Genomic DNA, 22,686 nt, shown 5'->3' on the forward strand with positions numbered 1-22,686 from the left:
ATCCCAAATGTCTGTCAGGGCTGGCTTCTCGTGATCTGCCTGCCAGTTTGGGATGACAGTCTCCCGACTTTTGAGCACCATTTGTGACCTTGGGTTGTAGTCAGAGATGTGAAAACTGTGTTCATGTCCAAGATGACATAATGAACAGCAAGGTGCATTTGCAGACATGAAAACAATGCAGCTCACTAAAAGCAGCAGGAAAGTTTGGCTACTCTTGATTCTTTTCATTCTTTTACTCCTCCCCTACCTCTTTTCACCACTGAGAAACACTCTATTGATTATGCTGACATTGACAGCAGAGCTGGAATTTTTTTTTTTTTTTCCACATCTCAGATGAGAAAGTGGGTTATGATTCATCTCACACAATCTGAGTCAAAGCGATTCCTTAAAAAAAAAAAAAGAAAAGAAAAGAAAAAACCAAACAGTTTTGATGCGTTTCCATCAGAAGAGAACAGGCTGGAGGAGAACACTCAGCAAATGAGACAGGTCTGTTTAATTCTTTTTTTAACACATTTCACTCCCAGACAAAATCTGGCCTTTCCCCCCAACTAAACCTCAGATGACACCCAAAATACCCCAAAAAGTTACTGGCAAAAGACAAACCACCATATCAAAAAAGACAGCATGAGACAAATGCCACCAGAAGAATTAAAAACAAATGCCACACTGTGCCTCCCCCTCCCCAAAATGGTGGTGGCTAGACTGGAAAGTAACAGATTACTATGGTGAATTATCAATTTTTGTAATAGCCTTCAACTATCTAAATGCTGAAGTTTGATAACATTAGTCAGTACATTATATTAACAACAGTTAAAATTACCAAGTGTGATCCTGGAGTGCTTTTTTCCCCTCTTTCTTATTTTCACAGCCATGTTATTAACCCTGGAAAACGAGGCTTGTGATCTCAATGCTGGGAAGAGCCTTCAGACCGGTTGCGATTTCTCATCAGACAAGGCTCACAAGTCCATTTTGTTGATTTTCACACAAAATAAAAGAGTGTGGCCATGGTTGTAAGGCACGGGACTTGAAGGAATTCTAGGCTCAATTCCCACTTTGCTACTGGTTCTCTGCATGACTCTGGGTGAGTCATCTAAACTTTGCCAGTCAGCCCCTCATTTGTAAATTAAGGACAATAATAATTTCCTGGTCCTTGCCGTATTTTCAGTTCGGGAGCTCTGAGGGATGCATACTGTTTCCTACTTCATGTTTAATTTGCACATAGTGCAGCGTGACCACAGTCCTGCTAGCAGGCCTTAGATGTTACTGCAGTACAAATAAGCCATAAAATAACATGGAAGCAACTACAAATTTAGTGCAACGAGCTTCAAACAATAGGTGAACTGTTTTCAGTTTTAAAAATGAAAAAAAAAAGGGTTCATTTATGCCAGGTCATGTGTGTAACTAACTCAAAACAAAGAGAAATTAAACTGTTTTCATGTTACTGGGACAAAGATTTGTCCAGCACTGCACGGCTGGAAGTGTGGTTTCTAACTCTAGCTCCAAACTGACTGCCTGTATTTCTCTCCACAACTTAGCCATAAGTCATGACGAAAAAAAGAATGTCTTGAGGCTTAAAACACTCCAAAGCTCTATCTGAAATGAAAATTATTTCTATAAAACTACAATCCAGAAAAACGTTCTCACTTGTTCATAGACACACATACATATACCCCCTCTTAAAATACCTGTGCATGAGAATTTAGTGCTTATGAAATCCTGGATGGAAATTCACTCATCTCCATAAAACAGATCTAACAGGAAGAGAGGGAGAACAAACCTTCTCCATCCGGCATGCTCCTAGACTAACAGTCTGCCTTTGGCTCCTGGCCTCCTCGAGGAAATTCCCAACCAGGGGTCCTCCAGGTGCCACAATTTATGGGTTTTAGTGAGGTGATGACATACCCACAGAGAAGCCCCCTGAGACCAGCCACCTCATTTCATGTGGGGCAGGAAACAGCCGTAAGGTAGGTCACACTTTCACTTCTTAATGACCTGAGTTAGCAATGGACTAATGACCTGCAGCCAAAGACTTGATGGCTCATTATCAATTCTTCAGCTATTTCAGTCCACAGAGAGGTTACTTTGGGCATGTAATTTTATCATGAACAAGCTAAATTCTCTTTGAACTGCTTCTCAAACAAAAGCAGAAAGATTTAGTTCATTTTCATGTAGGACTACTAATTTGGGGAGGTTTGGCTAGTAACCTCATCATCATCCAAAGTCTTTTCAGTCCTTTCAGGCTGAGCTTTGCTATCCAGTTGTACAGTTCCTAGCACACTAAGAGCCCTATCACAGCATAAGAAATCTCTACCACCCTCATGGATTAATTTTTTTCCATGGATTTGTTAATTTTTAAACATGCTGAAGAACCCTGTAGAATACAGCTGTACTTTAGAAACATTCTCTCTGATATTTCATTATCATGTTTCACTCCTCTTAGAAGACAGCAGGAAACTGTCAGCTTTCATTTACTGACTGTTGGGACAAACCCAATTCCTCTCATGATCTGAATCCCACCTTTCTTTCACAGCACACAGGTGATCATGGAAAACCTTTTGTTAAAATGTTACCTTGATATTCTGCTCTTAATCTCTATTAAGTGACTTCTGCATGAAATCAGTTCTGTTTAACAGTAAAAATATGTCCAGGTTGACTGCCAGCAATTCAAGCTAAACCAGGGACTTGATTTAGTCAAGACACCAAGGAAGTCATGCTGCTTCCTACCTGTTCCAGCTGACACACTATCACCTACAGCAACAAAGGGTAATTTTGGTTTTGATGGAAGATTTAGATGACATCTGTGAAGTCATGCTGGTCTCTACAGAGACTGTGCTTCAGAAACACTCATGATGCAAAGTCTTGTCCATTCTTGTGTGGATAAGAAGAGGAAAAAGGGAACGTGAGTCTCCTGCCTCCTGGCACATGTGGGTACCAGGTGCTCAGAGCTTATAGGAGTGCAACCTTCTTTCATTCCTGACTGCTACATCTGCTTGATCTTCATTAAGAGATGTGGACTTGAGACTTTATAAGACCAAGACCCCTGGCATAAAAAGATCTAAGTGCTTAGCTTCACAAAACATTTTTTCCATGATTACTGCAGAGTAGGATGTGGATCACATCAACAACAGGAAGAATCAAACTTTTGCATCTAGTCTTTCAAATGCTGAAAAGCAACTTAAACGAGCTCACAGCCTCTGTGTCCCTGTTTTCTCTTGCCTTTCTTGTGGCTGGAGATAAATGCATGTAGACATGGTATATTTTGCTCTCCAACCACTCACTGGCCTCCTCTTTTTCTCTTCCCACTTTGGATCTGTGGCCAAAATTCACCCTGTAGGTTGCGTTGAGACTATCCTTATGAATTTCCCTTCCAAACTCTACTTGTGCTTGCTGTACAAGGGTGCCGGCAGTCACAGGACTCCCTGAAAGACAGCTAGATGAGCGTGGCAAGCATTGACAGAAGTGAGACTGAAGAAACAGGCTCTGAAAGCCATTTACCAGGGTAATTAAAGCCCCTGGGGAGCCGAGGGAGGGTGAGTCCCCTTGCGGCAGGCCACAAGAGGGCAGCTGGATGTTGATGGTACCACACCATGACCTCCCCGAACGCAGGCTGCTCCCAGCCTTTGAGGCTGTACGCAAATGGTGGAATATGGTTTGAACATAAAAAATAATAACTAGAACGACAATGGAGAAAAGGGTCCCCATTACATGTCTGTTCTTCCTGCTTTTGTGAGCAGTTACATAACAGAAAATGCCTGTCAGCTCATCAGTCGTTGAAAATCAAACCTACTATTTTCTGACCCAGATGTTGTTCAGATGAGGACGTATGCTATCTTGCACCAGAAACCCTGCCTTTAAACAAAAGACATGATGACACATCACATTACATGGCAAAATTACGATGTAATTATGCTCTTGTAATAATAATATACATCTCTTAATCACAACCTTTTCAGAAGAGACCTAGGAATACAGGCAAGATATGACAACTTTCATTTTCTTTTTCTAGTGGTAATTCAGATGAAACTAAGAGGCTACCTGAACCTCTTAGAGGCTACAGAAATGCCTGACAAAGACTGAAATGCAACCGAGACCATGTTCAATTTAGAGACACTAGATCTGTTTAGCGCACAGAGCCATGTCAAAGGAAACAAAGATACCACGAACTGAAAGAAGCTGTACCTGGACAACCTCCTCATCTGAAGCTTCTATGACTCTAGCACTCTCTCTCCCCTATCTTACTTGGACTCCTACCTGCTAACCCATGTCCTGCCTCTCAAAAAGTAAAACGAGGGAACACCTTTGACACTGTCACCAGGTCTTTGGTCCTAGCGAAGGAATTTTAGCTTATGAATGGAAGCCTAATAGATGCAAAGCCAGTGAGTGGGAAGGTTGACAGAGCCTTGACAGACTCAATACTGGTGCTATTTATCGTTCTTCAGTCTTAACTGTGACACAGCACCTCAAAGAACCACTGGAGATGAAGGCTTCTCCATGGGGGGACACTCATACAACTTCTGCTGTTAATCAGCTCCTGTCTGAAGGACTATGCAGATTAAGTGCCCTGCAAATAGAGTGAAAGGGGAAAAAAGGGAGTTTGGAAAACTAAAATGATCTGCCACAGGTCTCACAAAAGGTCAGGATGAGAAGCAGAAAAGGAAGACAAGCATCCTGCTTGTTGGCCTTGCTCCTCAGCCCAACTCTGCACCACCTCTCTCATTGTGAAAGTCAGGGCATACAGCAAATACACATAAGCAAACTACATAACCTGAATTTTCATCTCTGAGACAAATCAAGGTCCCTTTGTTGCACAAACTGAGTATTTTCGACAGGACCATCTTAGTATCTCTTCTCCCCAGGTGCATCCCTCTAGCATGCTGGAACTACAAAAGGAGACTGCTGCATTATCAAACACATAAAACTGGTGGTTCCGTTGGTAGCTCTGAGCTCTTATGGTAAAATACCAGCAAAAGTTTCTTCCCACCGGTCAGGGGAAACTCCTCTGCTGTGGGGAGTGACTCAGCTGGGACATAGTCCAGAAGGCAACAGGAGATGAGGGGCCCTGGTGGCACTTTTCCAGTCTTAATCAGTACTGTCTGCATGGTGATAGAGACTGATAAGCTGCCAGAAGTAATTTTTTTCTATGAGACTTGAAACAGTGGTCCAGAACAGTTGTGATCTGTGTGTGTGGATTTGTTTTTTTAAAATGCAAAATCAAGGGCTTTAATTTCCCATGGTGGCCAACAAACAATTTTGATAGTTTCATCCTAATCTCCTGTAAATATCCATTTCTCCTCCCCCAATCTTACCCAATTTCCACTCCACAAAGTATTCTTTTTTTTTTCAACAAATCAGACATGCCTATCTACAATAGCACATTAATAGCACATTTATCAACAGGGAGGGCTGTGACAGAGAGAAACCATCCCTACTGTACAGTGCATAACGCATTTGGGAATCCTTTCTAATAAAAAGGGATTTGATTAAAGACAGCCAACTACCACAGATCAGCAACTGAATCAGCAGTAAAGAAGGAAGAGTAGCTTAGACATAAGAGACTTCAATTTGCTGATCTGCCACGGACTTCCCAGGAGAAGTCACTCCATAACCTACAGGATGGTAGGAGAGGACATACATGAAAGATCAGAGTGCTTAGACTTAGTATGGTAGTGTGGCCTTTCAGCAAAACTAAGTTAGGCAGAATACCCAGCACATGTGTTTAACTCCTAAAAATTCACAGTGTTTTTTTTTAATTATTATACTTAGTGATAATATTTCCATGTTTAAGCACTGCCTTGCAAATGGCAGCTAGAGGATTTCCCAGTGACTGGATTGTGCTGCTCTGGTAAGTCTAGGCAATAAAGAGCTGCAAATTGTGATCTTGCTGCTACGAAGTGTGTCTCCAGCATGCTTCTTCTGGCTCTTACCATGCACCCGGGCTCCTCGGGAATGCAGTGTGAACCATACCATGCTGCCAGGTATATGTGCTTGCATGAGTGATAGCTGGCTAGAACAGTTCCCCCCAACTCTGAAACCACTTTCAGTAATTCAGTAAGTTCCACCCAGGGAAGCTGCAGAGAGGTGTAGTGAGCACAGACCTGATGGAAGTGCTGGCTGTCCTGCTCCTGAACCCAGCTCACTTGGTCTGCCAGCAGTACCTGCCAGCAATTCCAGGGCAAAGAGTCAACTTTAGTGGCTCCTACTCCTCTCCCAGGGAACCTCCCCTCTGCCCATGCTGACTCCAGAATCAAGATGGCTTGATTGAAAACGAGAGATAGGGCAAGTGAAATTGCAGAAGGAAGATGGTTATGGAAAAGATCCCAGAGTGCTGACGGGCCAAGTAAAATGACCTTTCTGTAGCCTAACAGTTCAAATGTAATTATTCCAACAAATTATTTTCATGACAATATAACGCCTTGCAGCTTTCTAGCAAGGTTAATTAGATTCCTCAATTCAAAACCTATCTGCTCTTAACCAACTTTTAATACACTGAAATCCAGTTTTCTAAATTCAAACTAATAAAAGTGATTAGCTGACAGCTATCTGGTATGCTACAATTACCACGGCATTTAGACCTCAGGCAGAAGATATTTAATGCAAATCAGAGTCAATGTCTCTGCCCATTTGTCCTTTTTCTGATTATTTGATCAATGTGCCATATGAATCTTGTACAATCCATGCTACTGTGCTAAACAAATAAAGAACAAAGGCAGAGATATTGGTTGAGACAGTTAACCAAAGTTGAAAGACTCTTTTTTTCCTCCCACACTTAATTTGTTCTTTCCACATGAGCATGAAGTTACCGAGAGGCACTGGCTGACAGCTCAAGTAGATGGAGATTTAGCTCTGACATAGCCAGAATTAGTACAAAACTCCTCGCCTGCATTGCCATTATCAAAACCCCTCATCCACTGTGACTCCAGAGACCATCTTTCCCTGTGAGTAGCTCAGGCTGGAACAAACCTAGGAGGATGAGGGCAGCCCACCTCTTTGATTTTACCCAACCATAAAGAGCAGTTGTGTTCCAGAACTGCTGGTTTTGTTTTATGTTTTTCTTGGTAGGTATATAATTAGTTGTGGCCTGGTCTCCCAAATGCCTGCATGGGGCACAGCGTGCTTAGAGAGCTGAGGAAGAGTTCAGCCCAACACACGGTTTTTCTGCACATCAAGAATGCCAAGTCAGGACACCGCTTCAGAGATGACCTTCAGTGGCATAAACTCAGTGCAATTAGAAGATCAGTCAGGTACAGCTTGTAATTAAACAGCACCTGCCAGAAGGAGGACTAGGGTTCTTTGGTTTTCATCTTCCAGCTTGCATCATGCATGATTATTCCATCTTTGATGATGCTACCACTTATATAAACAACACTGGCAAAACTTCTGAATGCTCTGGAGCCTCCTTTCCATGTTCTTATCTCCTGATGAATTAAGAGCTATTGGCATGGCATTGGTCTGATCTCCCATCTGATAGCCAAATTGACGACCTAATGTTGAGAGACTTTATGTTCCAACCCTTAGAGCTATGCATCCCTTTTGGATGAAAAAACTTTGATATATCACACTCTCAAACAGCAGAGCCATCTTAGTGATACAGCATTAGTCTGCAAAACCCGAGCATTTCAGCTTCATAAACAGGCTTGTATTTAGTGCTCAACAAAACTAAAGCTCCACTTCAGGAAGCAATTTCTGAGCTGTGAGGAAAATTAATCACTAGAACAGCTTATCAGAGTAGGTGGTTGACTCACCGTTGCTTGAGGTCTTTAAGATAAGATTAGATTTTTAATTGTTTTTGAAGTCATGATTCAATCATGTTTCTGGGAGAAACTGAGAGTAGGACATTAGGCAGCATAATGGCAAGGTCCGTTCTGACTTTGGAGCCTATGAATCTCCAAGTTCTTTGTTCACCTGCCTACCTTCTTGGGCTATGAAGAGAACTGGGTGGGCTTTGGTCCATCACCCAGCTCCTGCCACTCACAGCTCTATGTTAAGAAAATGACTGTAATCAAATCTCATGCTTCAGGGCTTCAGCCATTTGCCTGAAGGGAGCGGGGAAAAAAGTTTCTCTGTCTTGCCTGCTCACGCTAATGGTTAAAACATGTTCTGTTTGTTTGATGCTTTGCTTTTAAAACATCAGAGAGTGAACACCAATGGATATGGGCAGAGATGAAATCAAACGCAGCAGCACAGAAGATGCTCTCTGGTTATCCTCTCTTCAGTTAGTCATTCTTGCTCACACCTCAGATCTGTTCTAGTCATGAACTCTGATGACTATCAATGTTTATAGAGAAGACATTTTGGCTGTGAGGGTGGAGACCATAGAAGGTAGAAGGTGTTGATGGAGGATGGCGACTGGTATCAACCCCATCTACAAGGCAATGTTTGTTTGATGAGAACATCTTGACCTTCTCATGTAATCAGATCCTTGTCTCTGCAAGATCCTTGCTTATTAGTGAAACCTTGGTCCCACTCGCTTTCCAATTAAACCAAACCACAAAAGTTTCTTTAAGCCAGAAATGTTTTGGTCCAACCAAAATCTATAGCAAATAGACCTAGGGGGCAATCTAAATTAAGTTTTTAAGAAATGATGAAATAAAGAAAGATAAAGAACACAAAATGAATGGCCTACCCCAGATCTTTAACCCTAGAAACTACAGCAGTTTGTTTCCTAACAACACTATCACCCAAGCCTGCAAGAAACTAAGCATACAGACAAAATGCATTAAATGTGCCTGAGGCTCTTGACTTTAATGCAGAATTCAGAGGCCATACCACCTGTGTTTTATATAAAGGCAAGATATATATTTTACACCTGTAGATGCCTGAGATAATTCCGTTTTATACCACTTAAAAAGGAAATTAGTTGCTTATCTTTTTCCAGGCGAGGAAGTTGACATGGGCCAATCAGTTCAGATTTGTCTTCCTCATACTTGTTGGACTAAGGTCTGGGCTAACAGGTCCCCATGTAAAGCCAGCCTGACTGACTCAAAACAGATTTCCCTTTAATCTATGCCAGCATACAGAAAATGAAAATCCATGCCTCGGGAGCAGAACACATTTACACTGCCAGGTTGTTTGCAGCTGCAATGAGAAGGAATGGAGCAGGTGGGCAAGGCAGCACACTGCACCTGAATTCAGCCTGGTAGCCTAGAAGCTAGGGACCAATGGTGTAAAAATGAACCAGGCACTGAAAAAATCAACTTTATAACCAGAAAGGCTACAAACATACAGCAAGTGAGCATGAGATTTATACTGAAATTACAGATGAATTCCTATGGATGATTACACTTCCAGCCCAAGCATGGAAAGAAAATCCATCAATACAAATGTCACTACATTAACAGTGCAACTGTCAGGCCCTCCCGTTACTGAACCTGGTAAATACAGAAAGGGGCTATGGACACTTGTGATGTAGCACTGCTCACCAAAGTAGTCATCAGAGGGAGGATTCTCCATGTCATACAGCATTTTCTTGGTCAGATGTTCCAGCTCATCCTCAGGTCTGAAGGCAGGAGTGCTTGATGCAGGTCCAGAGCTTGGATATGCGCTCTGAAAGAAAAAAAGGACAAACAGTGAGTGATGTGGTATAAAAGCATTCAATCACAGTAAGAGGGTCTATTAGCTGTTCAGGGTTGAACTTCATTCTTTGTCTTATTTTTGCTTTTTTTAAAACCCGAGGAATTCATGCACGTAAACACCTAATTTAATGTAACGAAAATGGACTCCTAAAAACATCCAGTGAAGTGTTATATATCCTCCTAGAATGATAACTATTCTGTGCCTCATAATTAGGTGTCTACTGGGTAGCACATAATAATAAATAAAGGAGAAAATTATTCCAAGGGTAACTTGATACAAACATTTTCCAACACTGAAAAAGGCTTTGGAAGCATTTCAGTTCGGATTTGGCAAAAGCTTCCATCACTTAACAACGCAATATAAAAGATGCTAGAACAATCATTCCTACAGTGGTGGAGTATATGGACAAAGACAGATAATCCCGAGCTGCTAGTTACGGTCTTTTCTTGTTTGTTTTGACAGAAATCCTCCTGTTAACATTAGTGAGAGCAGGAGCTGGTCCAATAGATTTTTAGTACTAGGGATACAAAGGTTTTAATATGTACTTAGGAACGGAGACCTCTCTTCCTTCACATGCTAGTAGCTTGCATACAGTATTTACAGTCTGTCTCAGTGAGCGTTCTCCCTGGAAAATAGCAGAAGTGCAGGCATATTTTGAGAAGCACAGAAATAGCCTCAAGCCTAGAAGTTTCTTAGAAGAAGCTAAGTTTGGTGTCCATAATAAGAAACTCGGTCATATCAGGATGAAAAAATGCTGACACCAGCTTTCCTTGCATGCACTGCTTTCTTGACAGACTTGCATGCGAAAACTAACTTATTTATGAAATGCAACATTTCAGTAAAGCAAGTGATTTCATTGATTAAGTGCTGCCTTCATCAAGGATTGGACCTTAGATATGAAACTTATGAAACTGAGCCTTAGTCTACAAGGATGCATTTTTCCATGCTCCATACCTACTTAAATGGGAAGAAAATGTAAAATCACCAGAGAAACAATACACTGGCCACATCTATCTGGCTTATAAAGACTACAGCTGACATGATGAATCTTTACTGACCCAGCCACGTTCAGCAGAGAACAGCAGCTTTAAAGCACTGCAAGAGAATTAACTAAATGCTTTCACATTTTTTTCTTTCAGGCAAGAAGGAGATTTCAAATGAGACATCAATCAGCGTAGAGAAGGTCTTAGAATGGTGCTTAGCAATAATATTTCAATCATCCACTCCCACAAACCAAACACGTGCATGTTCCTGACCTCGTCATATTTATTTTTCTAGGGCCCGTGCTAAGCTGTACACCACCATCCCCCTCACTTGTTGACCTGATCTATCTCACAGGCGCTGCACCCATGAGCGCGGCCGCACGGCTGCACTGCCGGGAAGTGCTGGATTTGCTGTGCACACACGATACGGCCGGGGCACCCGCTGCCTGCCTGCCACTTGCTCTCTAACAGAGTAGCAGCAGTGCACAAGGGAGATGGGTGGCACAGTCCCCTGGAAGAAAGGGCACCTGGAATAAGCCCCAGGCTGGATGAATTTCCCTGGAGGGCTGTGCAAGGTCTATTTGCTGTACGTTCAGCTTCCCTGACTAAGAATATAGATTGGACCTACCATTCATTCAGGTTTTCCCAGAGATGTTTTCTTTTTCTGCTCAGGGATTTCTTCTGAGCAATATTCAAGGGTTTTGTGCATTTCTCCAGGATTTCAAATGCCTAGTAGTTGTTCTGAGGTAGCTGTTGAACATCTGGAAATCCTGAACGTCCACACACAGCTCAGTAAACTCTGTTGTACAAATGCAAACACGCTGATGTGTTTGGTTTACCACAACTTATTTTTTCATATGGGGAGACAGGCCTGTATGGTGCACAGGACTTGCATTTGTTTTCCAAGTCATGTAAGTGCCATCTCTGTGGGATAGATAATTTTGGTGGGGATAAGGTCACTCATATGACTAGAAGTTTCAGAGCCAGGTACTTGACCCAGCACACCCAGATGCCCTTGGCCAGTGCTTTGTGGATGTTTTTAGAAGGCTAGTTGACAACTATTTCATTAGAAATAATAAATAGCATAACCCTGAAAAAAAGATTTATTAATAAGCCAATTAAAGGTGCCAAATGTAAAGCATTTAATCTTGGAACAACCTATTTTTTTCCTTTGCGCTCTTGTTCCTAAGAGCCAATCATGAATCTCACCTGGACATATATTTTAACATAGCAAGTGCAGCCAAGGATTTATTAGCTTGAGAAATCAATCTGGCAACTGAGCCTCTTAAAACATTATTCCATCTATTGTACCTCTTTCAGTTTCCATGCAGAAAGGAATGACCATTGCCACCCCATCGACTGAGACTCCTTCCCTAGACTTTGCATGGGGAAGACAGTACAGCATGAAGCTGATGATGGCCCCCATCCCTGTATTTCCACTGTTAGCGGTCACCAGTGTGGCACAAATGCGTGGAAGCACCATGCTCCAGCCCTTCTGTTGGGCTCTGTCCACACATAACCTGAAACACTGCTTTTACCTTTGGGCCTTAGAACGCAAATGGACCAACAGAAGGCACGAGCTGTTGGCTGTTCACAGAAAAGGGAGGTGAGGTGCATGGAGCTGAAGCGATTTGCCTATCATCACACGTGGGCTGTAAGGCAAAGACAAAACCTGCAGCCAGGCTGCTGTGAGCCCCACATCTTCAGCCTCGCGCGCAGCCTGCCAGCACCGGACTCAGCATTGCAGACCTACACCGGCCACTCTCCAACCCAAAGCCACTGCATTTGCAGGCCACCACCAGCCAGGCTTCAGCAGGACACCCTGGGCAGGTGGTGTATGAAGCCTCTCCCTCTCTTCCACACTGGCTTCCCACACCTCCCGATCAGGGGATCCACTCATGCCCGCTTCAGTAAGGGCTTGGGCTGTGCCATTTAAAATGAAAGACCAAAATCTGCAGATTTTTGATTCTGTCTGACTTTCTCTGGTTTTGGAGGCCACGTTGCCTCGTACACACAAAAAATAGGCTCCTCTCATGTTTTATCTACATTGCAGTTTTCCAAACCAGGCAGATATCTTATCCAGTACCCAATGTCAGCAATGATAACAAATACCAACCACAATGTTATGAGATGCTTTAACTTATTTTGACTAAAATGCTATGCCTTTTTGACCAACATTTAAGCAGTGCTAGGCACATCTTTTTCCTCCAAGCATGGCACATGCTGATTATGTGCCTCCAGGAAAACGCATTTCATGCATATGAACATGCTGTTGAGTTTGCTGGGCCACGCACGCACACAAACACAGAGAGAAAAGTGTATCCTTAGTCCAATCTAAAATGCTTGTTTCAGCAAAACAGTTTCCTTCCTCCTCCTTTGTTAGGTCAGGGTAAAAATATAACTCTGGCTTTTCTTACAAAACAGAGCTGTGTTCTTATTGTTTATTAAACTTCCTCTATTTTCTCCTGATCTGTACAATGATCAACGCTGTCTAGAAATCCAGTTTGCTGTCTAATCTACCGCAGCTATCTTCATGCATTCTCTATTCTCCATGATGCCTCAATGCACGCAAATATCTACTTCCTTAGCTAGACACAGCTCAAAGCTGGGATCTATGCTGAATTGCAACATGGGCCCCTAAATTCCCTGAGCACTACTCTGTCTGGCTAACCACAGCAACATCAGGGATGATAAACTGACCCATGAAAATGAAAAAGAGCCTTGGTCAGCAAAAAGCCAGCAGGAGGGACCACGTTTTGGCAGGAGCACCTCAGTCCAACCTTTGCTACTGCCACCAAATACCGAGCAACCTCAAGGAAGAGCATGATGACTGCAGTCCCACGTGCAGATGCAAATGCATTAATGAATAAACACTGTCCTGCATGCTTAATTAACGGTTTAGGAAAATGCCAGCATTCCCAGGGTTAAACCCGGTGGCAGAAAATATCTTCATGCTACAAACGAAAGGAAGTGAGTTAATTGCTTGTACAGCTCTCAAAGTGCTGCAACAACATCTGGCTCATCTTCCTCATTAAAGTTCAGTTCCTAAAAAGCCAGGTCAAAAGAAGCAGTTGCGTGGAATCACTCATAATTATTTTGGTACACGAAGTTGATACTTGTTTCACTGCTTCTCTGGCGTGTGTTTTCTACTCTAGACCTCACTGGCAATCAGTTGTCTCTGGTGTAATGGCTGCCCAGAAAAGGGAGCTCTGCAGTTAGTACGGCACATTCACCAACATGAACCTTCCCTATCCACATATAAATTTTTACCCAAATGGGTAAAAGCCACAGTGCAAAATCTGCAAAGACATCTGAAGATGATGCTGTGATGAATGCACCATCATTCAGAGTACACTGTATGTGGTCATTTTTTTTTGTCCATTTGCAAATATTGTGGAAGAAGCTTCATCTCTCTGAGAGAAAATAGCTTCAATTATGTGTTCCCAATTACAGAAACGTGGAAATTATCTTCTTTTCAGAAGGTAGAATTAGCCCTATTTGGAATTGAAAGGCAGCCAGAAACATCTTTCACTGATACTTACTTTCCCTTTCATTTTTTTCTTCTTGTTCATCTGCATAAAGTTAGCACTTTCCTTTCACTTCACTTACCAAAACTGATCATGAGTTAAATAAACAGTTAAATAGCATCGCAGCATATTTTGTATTCAATGGCCTGACAAAGACCATACTTTTTCATTTAAGTTATTGACTGTCCAAAACAATCGCAAACTTTCAGACCAAAAAATCCAGCATGGTGCCACATCTCTCATGAGTCGAGCTCCTAAAGAAATATCAAGATTGCCTGCAGCTGTAATTCAGTTTATAATTAAGGCCAACTGATCTTTCTTACAGAGAAGATGCACTGGAAAAAAATATTTTAATTGTTGATTTATTTTCCCAGCGAAAAGTTACAGCTGCCAGAGTACGTACAGATTCCTGAAAAGAAGATTCTGCCTAGATTCCTGGTGACACGCATGTTCCTGGGTTTACTCCTGGTCAGAGAGTAATTCATCAAGATCCTTTAAAGAAGCTGCCCTGCATGAGGAGATACCCACTGACAGGCAGTGACCTCCTGACGCCACCAGCAGCCCAAAATCACAAGTCTTTGGGTAGGCAGGAGCAAGGTCTCCTCTGGAACGTGCCAGACTGGGACAAGCCACCAGTTCCCTCGCTGCCTACCTGCCCTGCCACCACTTCCCGCAGCAAACCAGCAATCCAGAAAAGGCAGTTCTGGCAGCAAAGCCCTCATTTGTTAAACACTGGCTTGCTTTGAAGTAGGACAGTTTTGTAACTATTTCAAAGCTCGAGAGGATATTTTTCTTTATTTTTAAATTTCATTATTGTAACTGTATCCTCACTTAGACATCCATGCACATTCCCAGTCCTATTCTAATCCTGCTAAGCTCTTAGTTTCAATGATCTCTTGTGACAGCAAGTTACATAGAATTTGAGCAATTAAAAAAAAAAAAATTCTCAGTTTTACTTTCACAGCCTGCAATTTTGCCCAAATATCTCCTTTTCTTACACTGTGAAACTGGGATGCAGACAGGGGGAAGAGGAGGTATCTTGTCTGATAGTTTTAAAAGGAAGTCAATAGAACCAGAATGCAAAACCATTAAATAGCTGAGAAGTTCCCAGGACTTCTAAAAATCAGACTGCTCATACAGATGCCTGTTTCGACGCTCTGGAGCCCAGCTTTTAGCTTATTGTCATGAAAACAAATCTTGGTCACTGTGTATTAATACTGAATTCAATAGGATCACCGTACATGCACCCTAATTACTCTGTAAAATGGATTTAACAATATTTCTCTCAATTAATCAGTGCCTGCAAAGCTCTCCGAGCTTCTGCGATGTAAGTGACTACACAGTGACAGAGCATTTTATTAATCATCAAGCATGGTAATAAATGAGCATGACTGTTTTGTCCTTGTATTGCTTGTATTCTATTATATGCAAACAGACTAAGTAGCTTTTCTTCACGTTCTCACTAATGTTTTGAATCTGGAAGGGATGGTTATTTTTGCTAGGTGTTATAAAAGTTGGATAATCTGTAAACACCACTATCTGCTGCTTGATTCTGCAGTGAGCACAACATTGTTAAACGACAGCTTCCACTTCTATTAATGGAGAGTCATCGTTTCTGCTAGACACTGTGGTTTGTTTATATATTCAGGGTTAACAGGAGATGAGCTAGATTTTAATGGAGCAACATGGGCCATTTCTCACTAGAAAAAGCAAACCAGACAGATCTCCAAGTCATAAATACCTGACATGTTATCTCAGGAAACAGTAGATGTAAACTATATTTCAAATAAGAACACCTATAAAATACTACATTTTAATGTCCCATTGCTGCTTAAATGTATATACAGAAACAAGTGCAGCAGTGCCTGATCTTGCCTCGGGCCTCTTGGCCCTATCATTACCCAAATACGCTTTACTTGTCAAGGCTTATCTCGTATGAAAAAGGGAGTGGACTGTTTTGTTTTGTGTTTTCTTATTAATCCCACTTACTTTGGTAACAGACATTTTAGGCACTTTTTAAAAAAAAAACACAGGCACTCAAGGCACAAGCTGGATGGTACTACTGAGAGGGAGAATGAGGCATCACCATTATACCAATACACAGATAAAGAGATTGCATTATTTTAGCCCAATGTTTTTGGCTGGAAGAGCTTGGTCTGCTTCATAAAATTACATCAGGACGTCCTATGCTTTCTTGTCTATTTGTTTCAAGATTGAAGGCTTTATTCTGCTCTAAGCTGCTTCCCTTTCCACATCCCTCTGGGCTCAGAGTCAAGCACGCTCTTACTTCCATGCATCATCACCGGCAGTAAAGACCCGATAGGTTGCTTATCAAGTCCCCTGCTCTTTATGTCATAATACTGTAGGCTTCCAGGGCTGCCTTCAAAGCATTAATTAATTATTATATTTACTGCTATCAGCAGGTCAAAATCTGCATTTCAGAGTAGGAGCCACAAGCATCCATAGGCGATGACAGTCTCAAAGCCTTAGTCCCAAGCTGCATAAGGAAGTGCTGTAGGTCGGTTTGAATTCGCTTCTTGTCGTCTTGGCCATAAATCTGGGGGTACATAGTGCCACCTAGGGCTTCTTGCCTGGGGAGATGATGAGTCTCCAGACCTGTACAGAGCTCCCTTGTGTAAATCCAAGGTAGCACTACTGAAAGACATACAGCTGTGGGAGACTCTGGTCACAGTGAGTGGCACTCCAAAGCGGGGCTCACGGTCTCCCCAACAACCGAGCTGCATCCTCATTTTACAGGACAAGCACAGGGGTACACCTAGTAAAAATGGGAATGCTCCAAAATTCCTACTGATGAAGAGAGATGTGTTTGCTCACACAGTACACAACTAGCCCGGGCAATTCATTGCCACAATAAAATCACTGAAAAAACGTACTCGCCTTCCAAAAACTACCCTTCCAGAACCTACCCTAAAACACAAGGAAATAACTTGTGTTATAGAAAAGAACCTTTGGTCTTTTTTAAGTTTTTCTCTCGCAAAACACTTCACAAAGGCAGAGCTCAAGCATTTTTACAGTGAAAAATGACACTGTACAACGGGCTTAAACACACCTCTGGTACAGTGCCTTCTCTGGCGGACCACAGCGACGAGGGAGCTCACCGCCATTCACCATGCAGTACTGGGGGTTGGACTGGGTGCTCGTGCAATGAGCACCACCTGCCCTGCGGTTCAGCTTCATCGCCTATTGAAAAAATAGGCTGTCCCAGCTGCAGTGCCTTATCAGGTAACAAAAACAGAAGTGCTGGGGCATCACTTGTTTCAAAAGAAAAATAAATCTCACAATTTTATTGGTACTAATTTTGCATGTGAAACTTGCATTCATACTGTATTAACAGTTTAAATATAGCTTTCTTGCCAGATGCCTGAATATGCTAGAAAAGATACTTAAAATATGCAAATTGGGTTTCTGTTTTAATACACAAAGAAACTTCAAATCACATCAGTTTCCATCACCAAGACAGGTTTCAAGCTAAGCTTTTTTCATGTGAAAACTATAACAGCAAACAAATGGTTAACCAAATGTTTAACACACTATCTATAGTCTCACTTTTAGTCAACTGTGACATGGGCCATTACACTTCCCAGGACACCAGTGACTTAAATGAAGACTACATCTTTTGCTTAACATTAGAAGTTTTTATATATATATAAATTACAGTAAAAAAAGCTTCTCAGATTGGAGTGGGTGCTTGGTTCAGCATCCACAGGATTGGAGGGCAGGATTCCTAAGTTTCATTCTCAGCAGTATTCTTAACAAGTCTGATCCTGCACCCTGCTGTTATAAATGGTGTTCATAATGCTTGGCTGTCTCAAGAGAGTTTGAGAGTCTCAATGAACTCTTGATTACAAAATACTTTGAGATCCTTGAATGAAAGATGCTGAATGAGTACAAATTATGACTATTATTAATTATCTTTAGTAGCCAAAATTGTGCCTCCTTCCACTCACATGTACCTACGTTTTGCTTTTTAAGATTATAACATCTTCAAAACAAACACTGGTCTCCCAACATGCCCCTCAGCAATCTTTTTGTATAAATAAAAGTGATAAGAATCATATTAGCGAAAACAACAGTGTGACAAAAGCAAATCACATTCCTGCTGGACTCAGAAACTTCTTCCTTATCTCAAGACTGGAAGATTTCTCCATTTTACTCATCTTCAGATCCCCGAATCACCTGTTCTCTTTTCCTCATGTGTAGCTGTTTTCACTCTAAGAGCTTTGCTGTTTTCCTTTTAGCTTTGCACAGGCCATGTTTCTTGAAGTGGTTACTAGAGGGTCCCAACTCCTTCTAACAAAATGAGCACAAGTTCCTTTTGGAAAGTGGATGGGGAGCTCCGAACATGTCAGAACGTGTGAGCACTGAGCATGATCCTTCATTTGACCTTCAGTCTCTCAGGTGACTGAGTCAGAGGAAAGGACACAGAAACCTAACAGACAGTCCAGACATCTGGATTCTGCCCAGGCCACCTACTGTGCTCGCCCCTCAGCCAAGGCGTGCTTCAAGGATGACAAAAAATATTCAAAATGACCCCTTTTCTAGTGATGCAACAGAAAAGAGGATTTGCAAATAACAATGAGAGGATTGCTACTCTTCAGAGGGAAAGCTCATTTGCTTGCACCTGAAGGTCTTGTGTTGAAAGACTGTAGAAAAGAGTATTAAAAGGGTACTGACACAGCTCAAGACAATATGTAAGCAGTAAAATTCAGAGTTCATCCTCTAATTTCTGCTTCAATTAGAGCATCTCTATATTTTATACCATCTATATGGATGGTTTTGTTGCTGGATTGCTTTATACACCTTTAAGAGACTAAAGCTTTACTGCATTTAAAACAATTAATTATCTTCATGAAGAGCCCTCTACAGGTATCTTTAGGTTGCCTGAATCTCAGCTCAGCCATCTAACATCACAGAATCATACAATAGTTTGGGTTGAAAGGGACCTTTAAAGGTCATCTGGTCCAACCCCCCCTGCAGTGAGCAGGGACATCTTCAACTAGATCAGGTTGCTCACAGACCCATCCAATCTGACCTTGAATGTTTCCAGGGATGGGGCATCTACCATGTCAAGTACCATTTGCAAAGATATGTTTAATTCATGAGGAGCAATTGCTCAGACTGGCAGCATTCAGGCTCGCAGCAGCTCACACGTACTGCTTCCACCAGCAAGCCTTGACCTCTCTGTTATCTCCAGTCCAAGCTAGGCCAATGGCCTCTTCACAAAATTACCAGACGAGTTGATTATAATGACTTGTGATTAAAAACTTAAAGATCCTTCTCACCTTTTGTGAAATGGAGGTGTCCACCAAAAGTGGGCAGTTTGCTTGCAGACCTAATGCTACTCGCCCATATTAGAGTCTGGGGAAGTGTTTGGCAGCAAGCTTGCAGTGCAGCCCTCATACACAAAGCATGAGCTGTACTTGCAGGTGTTACTGTAGTGCCGAGCACTGTCAGGCAGAGGGTACAACACATTGGCAGTAAGGAAAATGGTGGTGAAATTAAACAGTGCCATCAGCAGCAGAGGGAGTAATACACCAGAAAAGTAGAAGGAGAGAGTGAAGGGCTGTAGCCCCCAGTGAATATCATCTTGATAGCCTAAGCACTGCTGCTTTAGAAGAGATCTGTACATGTTTCACTATCAATTACGCCAGGATAATCAGAAATAATATTTTCAGAACAAAGCCGTGCCAAATTCTATACTGCACTTGGGGGAAAAAGGCCAGGGCAAACGCCCGTCATCTAGATTATCATTTATTTCACCCAATGTACTTATGAAAATGATCTCTCAGTTGGCTCACAGCAGTAGAAATTTTTCAACAAAGTCATAATTCTCCTGTAATACAGTCCAGAGCAGTTAAGTATTACTCAGATAAAAGCTCCAAATCTCCCTTGAAACATTGTCCCTGCTCAGGAATTTCCCACAATCAGAGGGAGGTGTGAGCTGAGAAAAGGGCAGCAAGACATGAGGAATGATTTTCCCTCAGAGAGAATCACAGGCTGAGGACCCACTTGGTGGCCATATCATGGCAGGGAGGCAAAGAAACAGGGGTTATGGGCTGCAGAAAGTTTCCTCCTGCAGGAAGTTTCACCACGGCTATTCAATATTCAAAGGGTCTCAACCTTCTTCTTCCAACCTGCTGGAACAGGAGTGAAGATCTGAGTTGGCTGTGTGGAGAGGGCAAGAGGTGGCCCTTGGAGGAGAAGAGCCACAGGAGCAGAGAGGTCAACATAAGAGCTGGAACGAGGGCTCTGGCAACATGGGGAAGAGCCAGGGGAAAGCGTAGATTAGCTTTTTCCAACACAAATGTAACAATTTAAAAAGGCAGAACTAAAAAGACCAAACAGAAGTGCTGGCAGGAATAGGAAGCAGGGAAGACCAGTCAGAAGGCAGTGTGCAGTAGGAGATTTGAGACAGACCCCAGCACTAGAGCAGGGAAGAAGGAGAAGAAAGTGCAACCTGGTTAGGAGCTTCCAGAGTTGGCAAGAGCCCACAGAGAGAGAGCTGTGTGCACCCACTGCGTGAAGGAAGGTAGCTTAGGGAAGACTAATGTGCAAAGGAGCTGGATGAAATGGAAGGATGGACCAACAGCATCTCAGATCTGGGATCAAGCAGGAAAGCAAGAGCAAATGAGAGGTATCAGCATCAGCTGATTTTATTGAATACAAGAGTATACAGTGTGTGTATATATATATACACATATACAAAATACAATAAAATACTAGAGTACAAGATCTATCCAATGCTAACCAAAACTACGGGATTGGTCAGATGCTTCTGGACACACATACGTGTGTGTTTTGGCTGAGGCATCAGGGAGGGTGGGCACCCAGACACCCTCAAGTCTCACTTGATTCCCATATGGAAGGGTTATATGGGGTTCAAATGTCACATGCTCCCTGCCTCCACTTCTCTTGCTGCTTCTAGTGCGTGATCCCACGCCCATCACAGGCACACATTTCAGCCAAACGGAAAACTGCTTTCTGGTAACAATGCTCCAGATTGTTAGTGCCTAGGTGCTTGTGCTGTGGGGATTGATCTGTGCACTGCAGAAGTACCTATGGTCTCCAAGCCAGACCAAGTTAGGAATAAAGAGCAAGGAGAAGAAATTCCCTGCTCGGCACTGGAGTCAGAAGGGGATGTGGGGCTCCCTGGATTCAGAGCCATTCTACTGCTTTCCCTCGTCCTCTGCTTTTCCATCACCCTCTTAAAAAGTCCCAAGATCCTGGCAGCCAAATCAGGCTGTGCATGAAGGAGGGGAATCTGAATTTCCCCAGCTGCAGCCTCTAAGGCTGCCGCCAGCCTGAGGGTACAGCTACTACACTGACATACAGACCTAATGATCTGTGCTGTTCAAGGCATCAAATGCTTGAAGAAACTCACCCTGCTCAGAAGGCCACGCTCGAGCTGTATTTCTGTGCCGACTTTTGTGTGAGACTGGGACTGACTTTGAGGAGGTCAGGAAGAGCCTGATGGCTCAATAAATAAGAGACGCTTGGGAGAGTTAGCAGAACTGACAGCTCAACAAGATCCATGTTTAGCTGTCAAAACACTCCTCCATGTACAGAGATGCAGCTAAGAAGGCTGTCCACATACCTCCTGGGCTACAGACGAACTTATCTCGCTAACTGGTCAAGCGGTACTTTGTGAGGAATGGAACAAACTAAAAGAGGCGGTGGCGTGTGCAATTAGAGCTGAGGAGGCTGAGGGCTGTGGCAGGACATACCAGTGTGTCTGCACCACTTTGATGGATTAAAAAGATCACTTTATCCGTGAAACATTTTTGTGTCCTGTTCAACCACAACAGCAGCAGCCCCCTTCTGTTTTTTAATGATTAAGCAGCTCGCAGGTTGACTGAGCAAAGGCTGAAGGGGAAAAACAAAGAGAGATATATATAATTCTGCTTGCAGAATTTACTTGAAAAGGATGGGCTAGACATTCAGATGGTGCGAATCAGAGTCGCTCCAGGGAACTCGCTGATTTACACAGCAGCGGAGGATCTAGCTCAGCGTGCCAAAGTGAGCATGTACTCAGGTGTACACTGGCTGGTTGAGAGGCACTGTTTGAGTCAACAAGGCTGTCCAAGCCCAGCCCAGACTAACTGCAGCCCCGAGCCCTCAGCTGCATTTGTGTTTCACAGGAACATATGACACAGGGAGAAAACTGTCTCCCAAGCTGCCAGACCAAGAGCAAACACTGCAGACAAAGACCCCACTCTCTGGGGATACGGGTGATTGAAACCTCCTTCCTTGCAGGTGACACTCTAAGGCTTACTGAGTTAAAGTCCCTGCCTCCAACTATGGGGCCCTTCTCAGTCTGGCTTTCATGGACCCCTGCTACCACCTCTCAGGTCAGACTAACCTGTTTTTCAGGGCCTCTTCTCTCTTTGCTCTCCCTCTTGGAGAAGATCTCAGAGCAAATATGCCTCCTTCACCTCCCTTCTCACCAAACCTTGTTCCCAAGAGCCAAGCAAATTTCAAAAGCATACCTTGAAAAACGTTGTGTATGTCACTTTGCAGACTCCTTCCTCTTCTTTCCCTCAAAACTATGTATTCTGCTCTCCATGCTCCCTTCCTGCCCCTCT

The 22,686-nt window shown here is 42.8% G+C and overlaps 1 protein-coding gene across 1 annotated transcript in view; it reads right to left on the reverse strand.

Annotated features, from left to right (window-relative positions):
- LPP (LIM domain containing preferred translocation partner in lipoma) overlaps window positions 1–22,686 on the reverse strand; it is a gene marked incomplete at its 3' end in the record, with an annotated part of 202,446 nt that overhangs the window by 55,503 nt on the left and 124,257 nt on the right. The window contains exon 5 of the mRNA XM_082003461.1: window positions 9,420–9,543. Within this exon, the coding sequence (XP_081859587.1) occupies window positions 9,420–9,543 (124 nt within the window). The remainder of the gene's footprint in view (window positions 1–9,419; window positions 9,544–22,686) is intronic.

The sequence above is a fragment of the Phaethon aethereus genome (genome assembly GCF_964289735.1).
Source record: "Phaethon aethereus genome assembly, chromosome: 9".
Classification (NCBI taxonomy): domain Eukaryota; kingdom Metazoa; phylum Chordata; class Aves; order Phaethontiformes; family Phaethontidae; genus Phaethon; species Phaethon aethereus.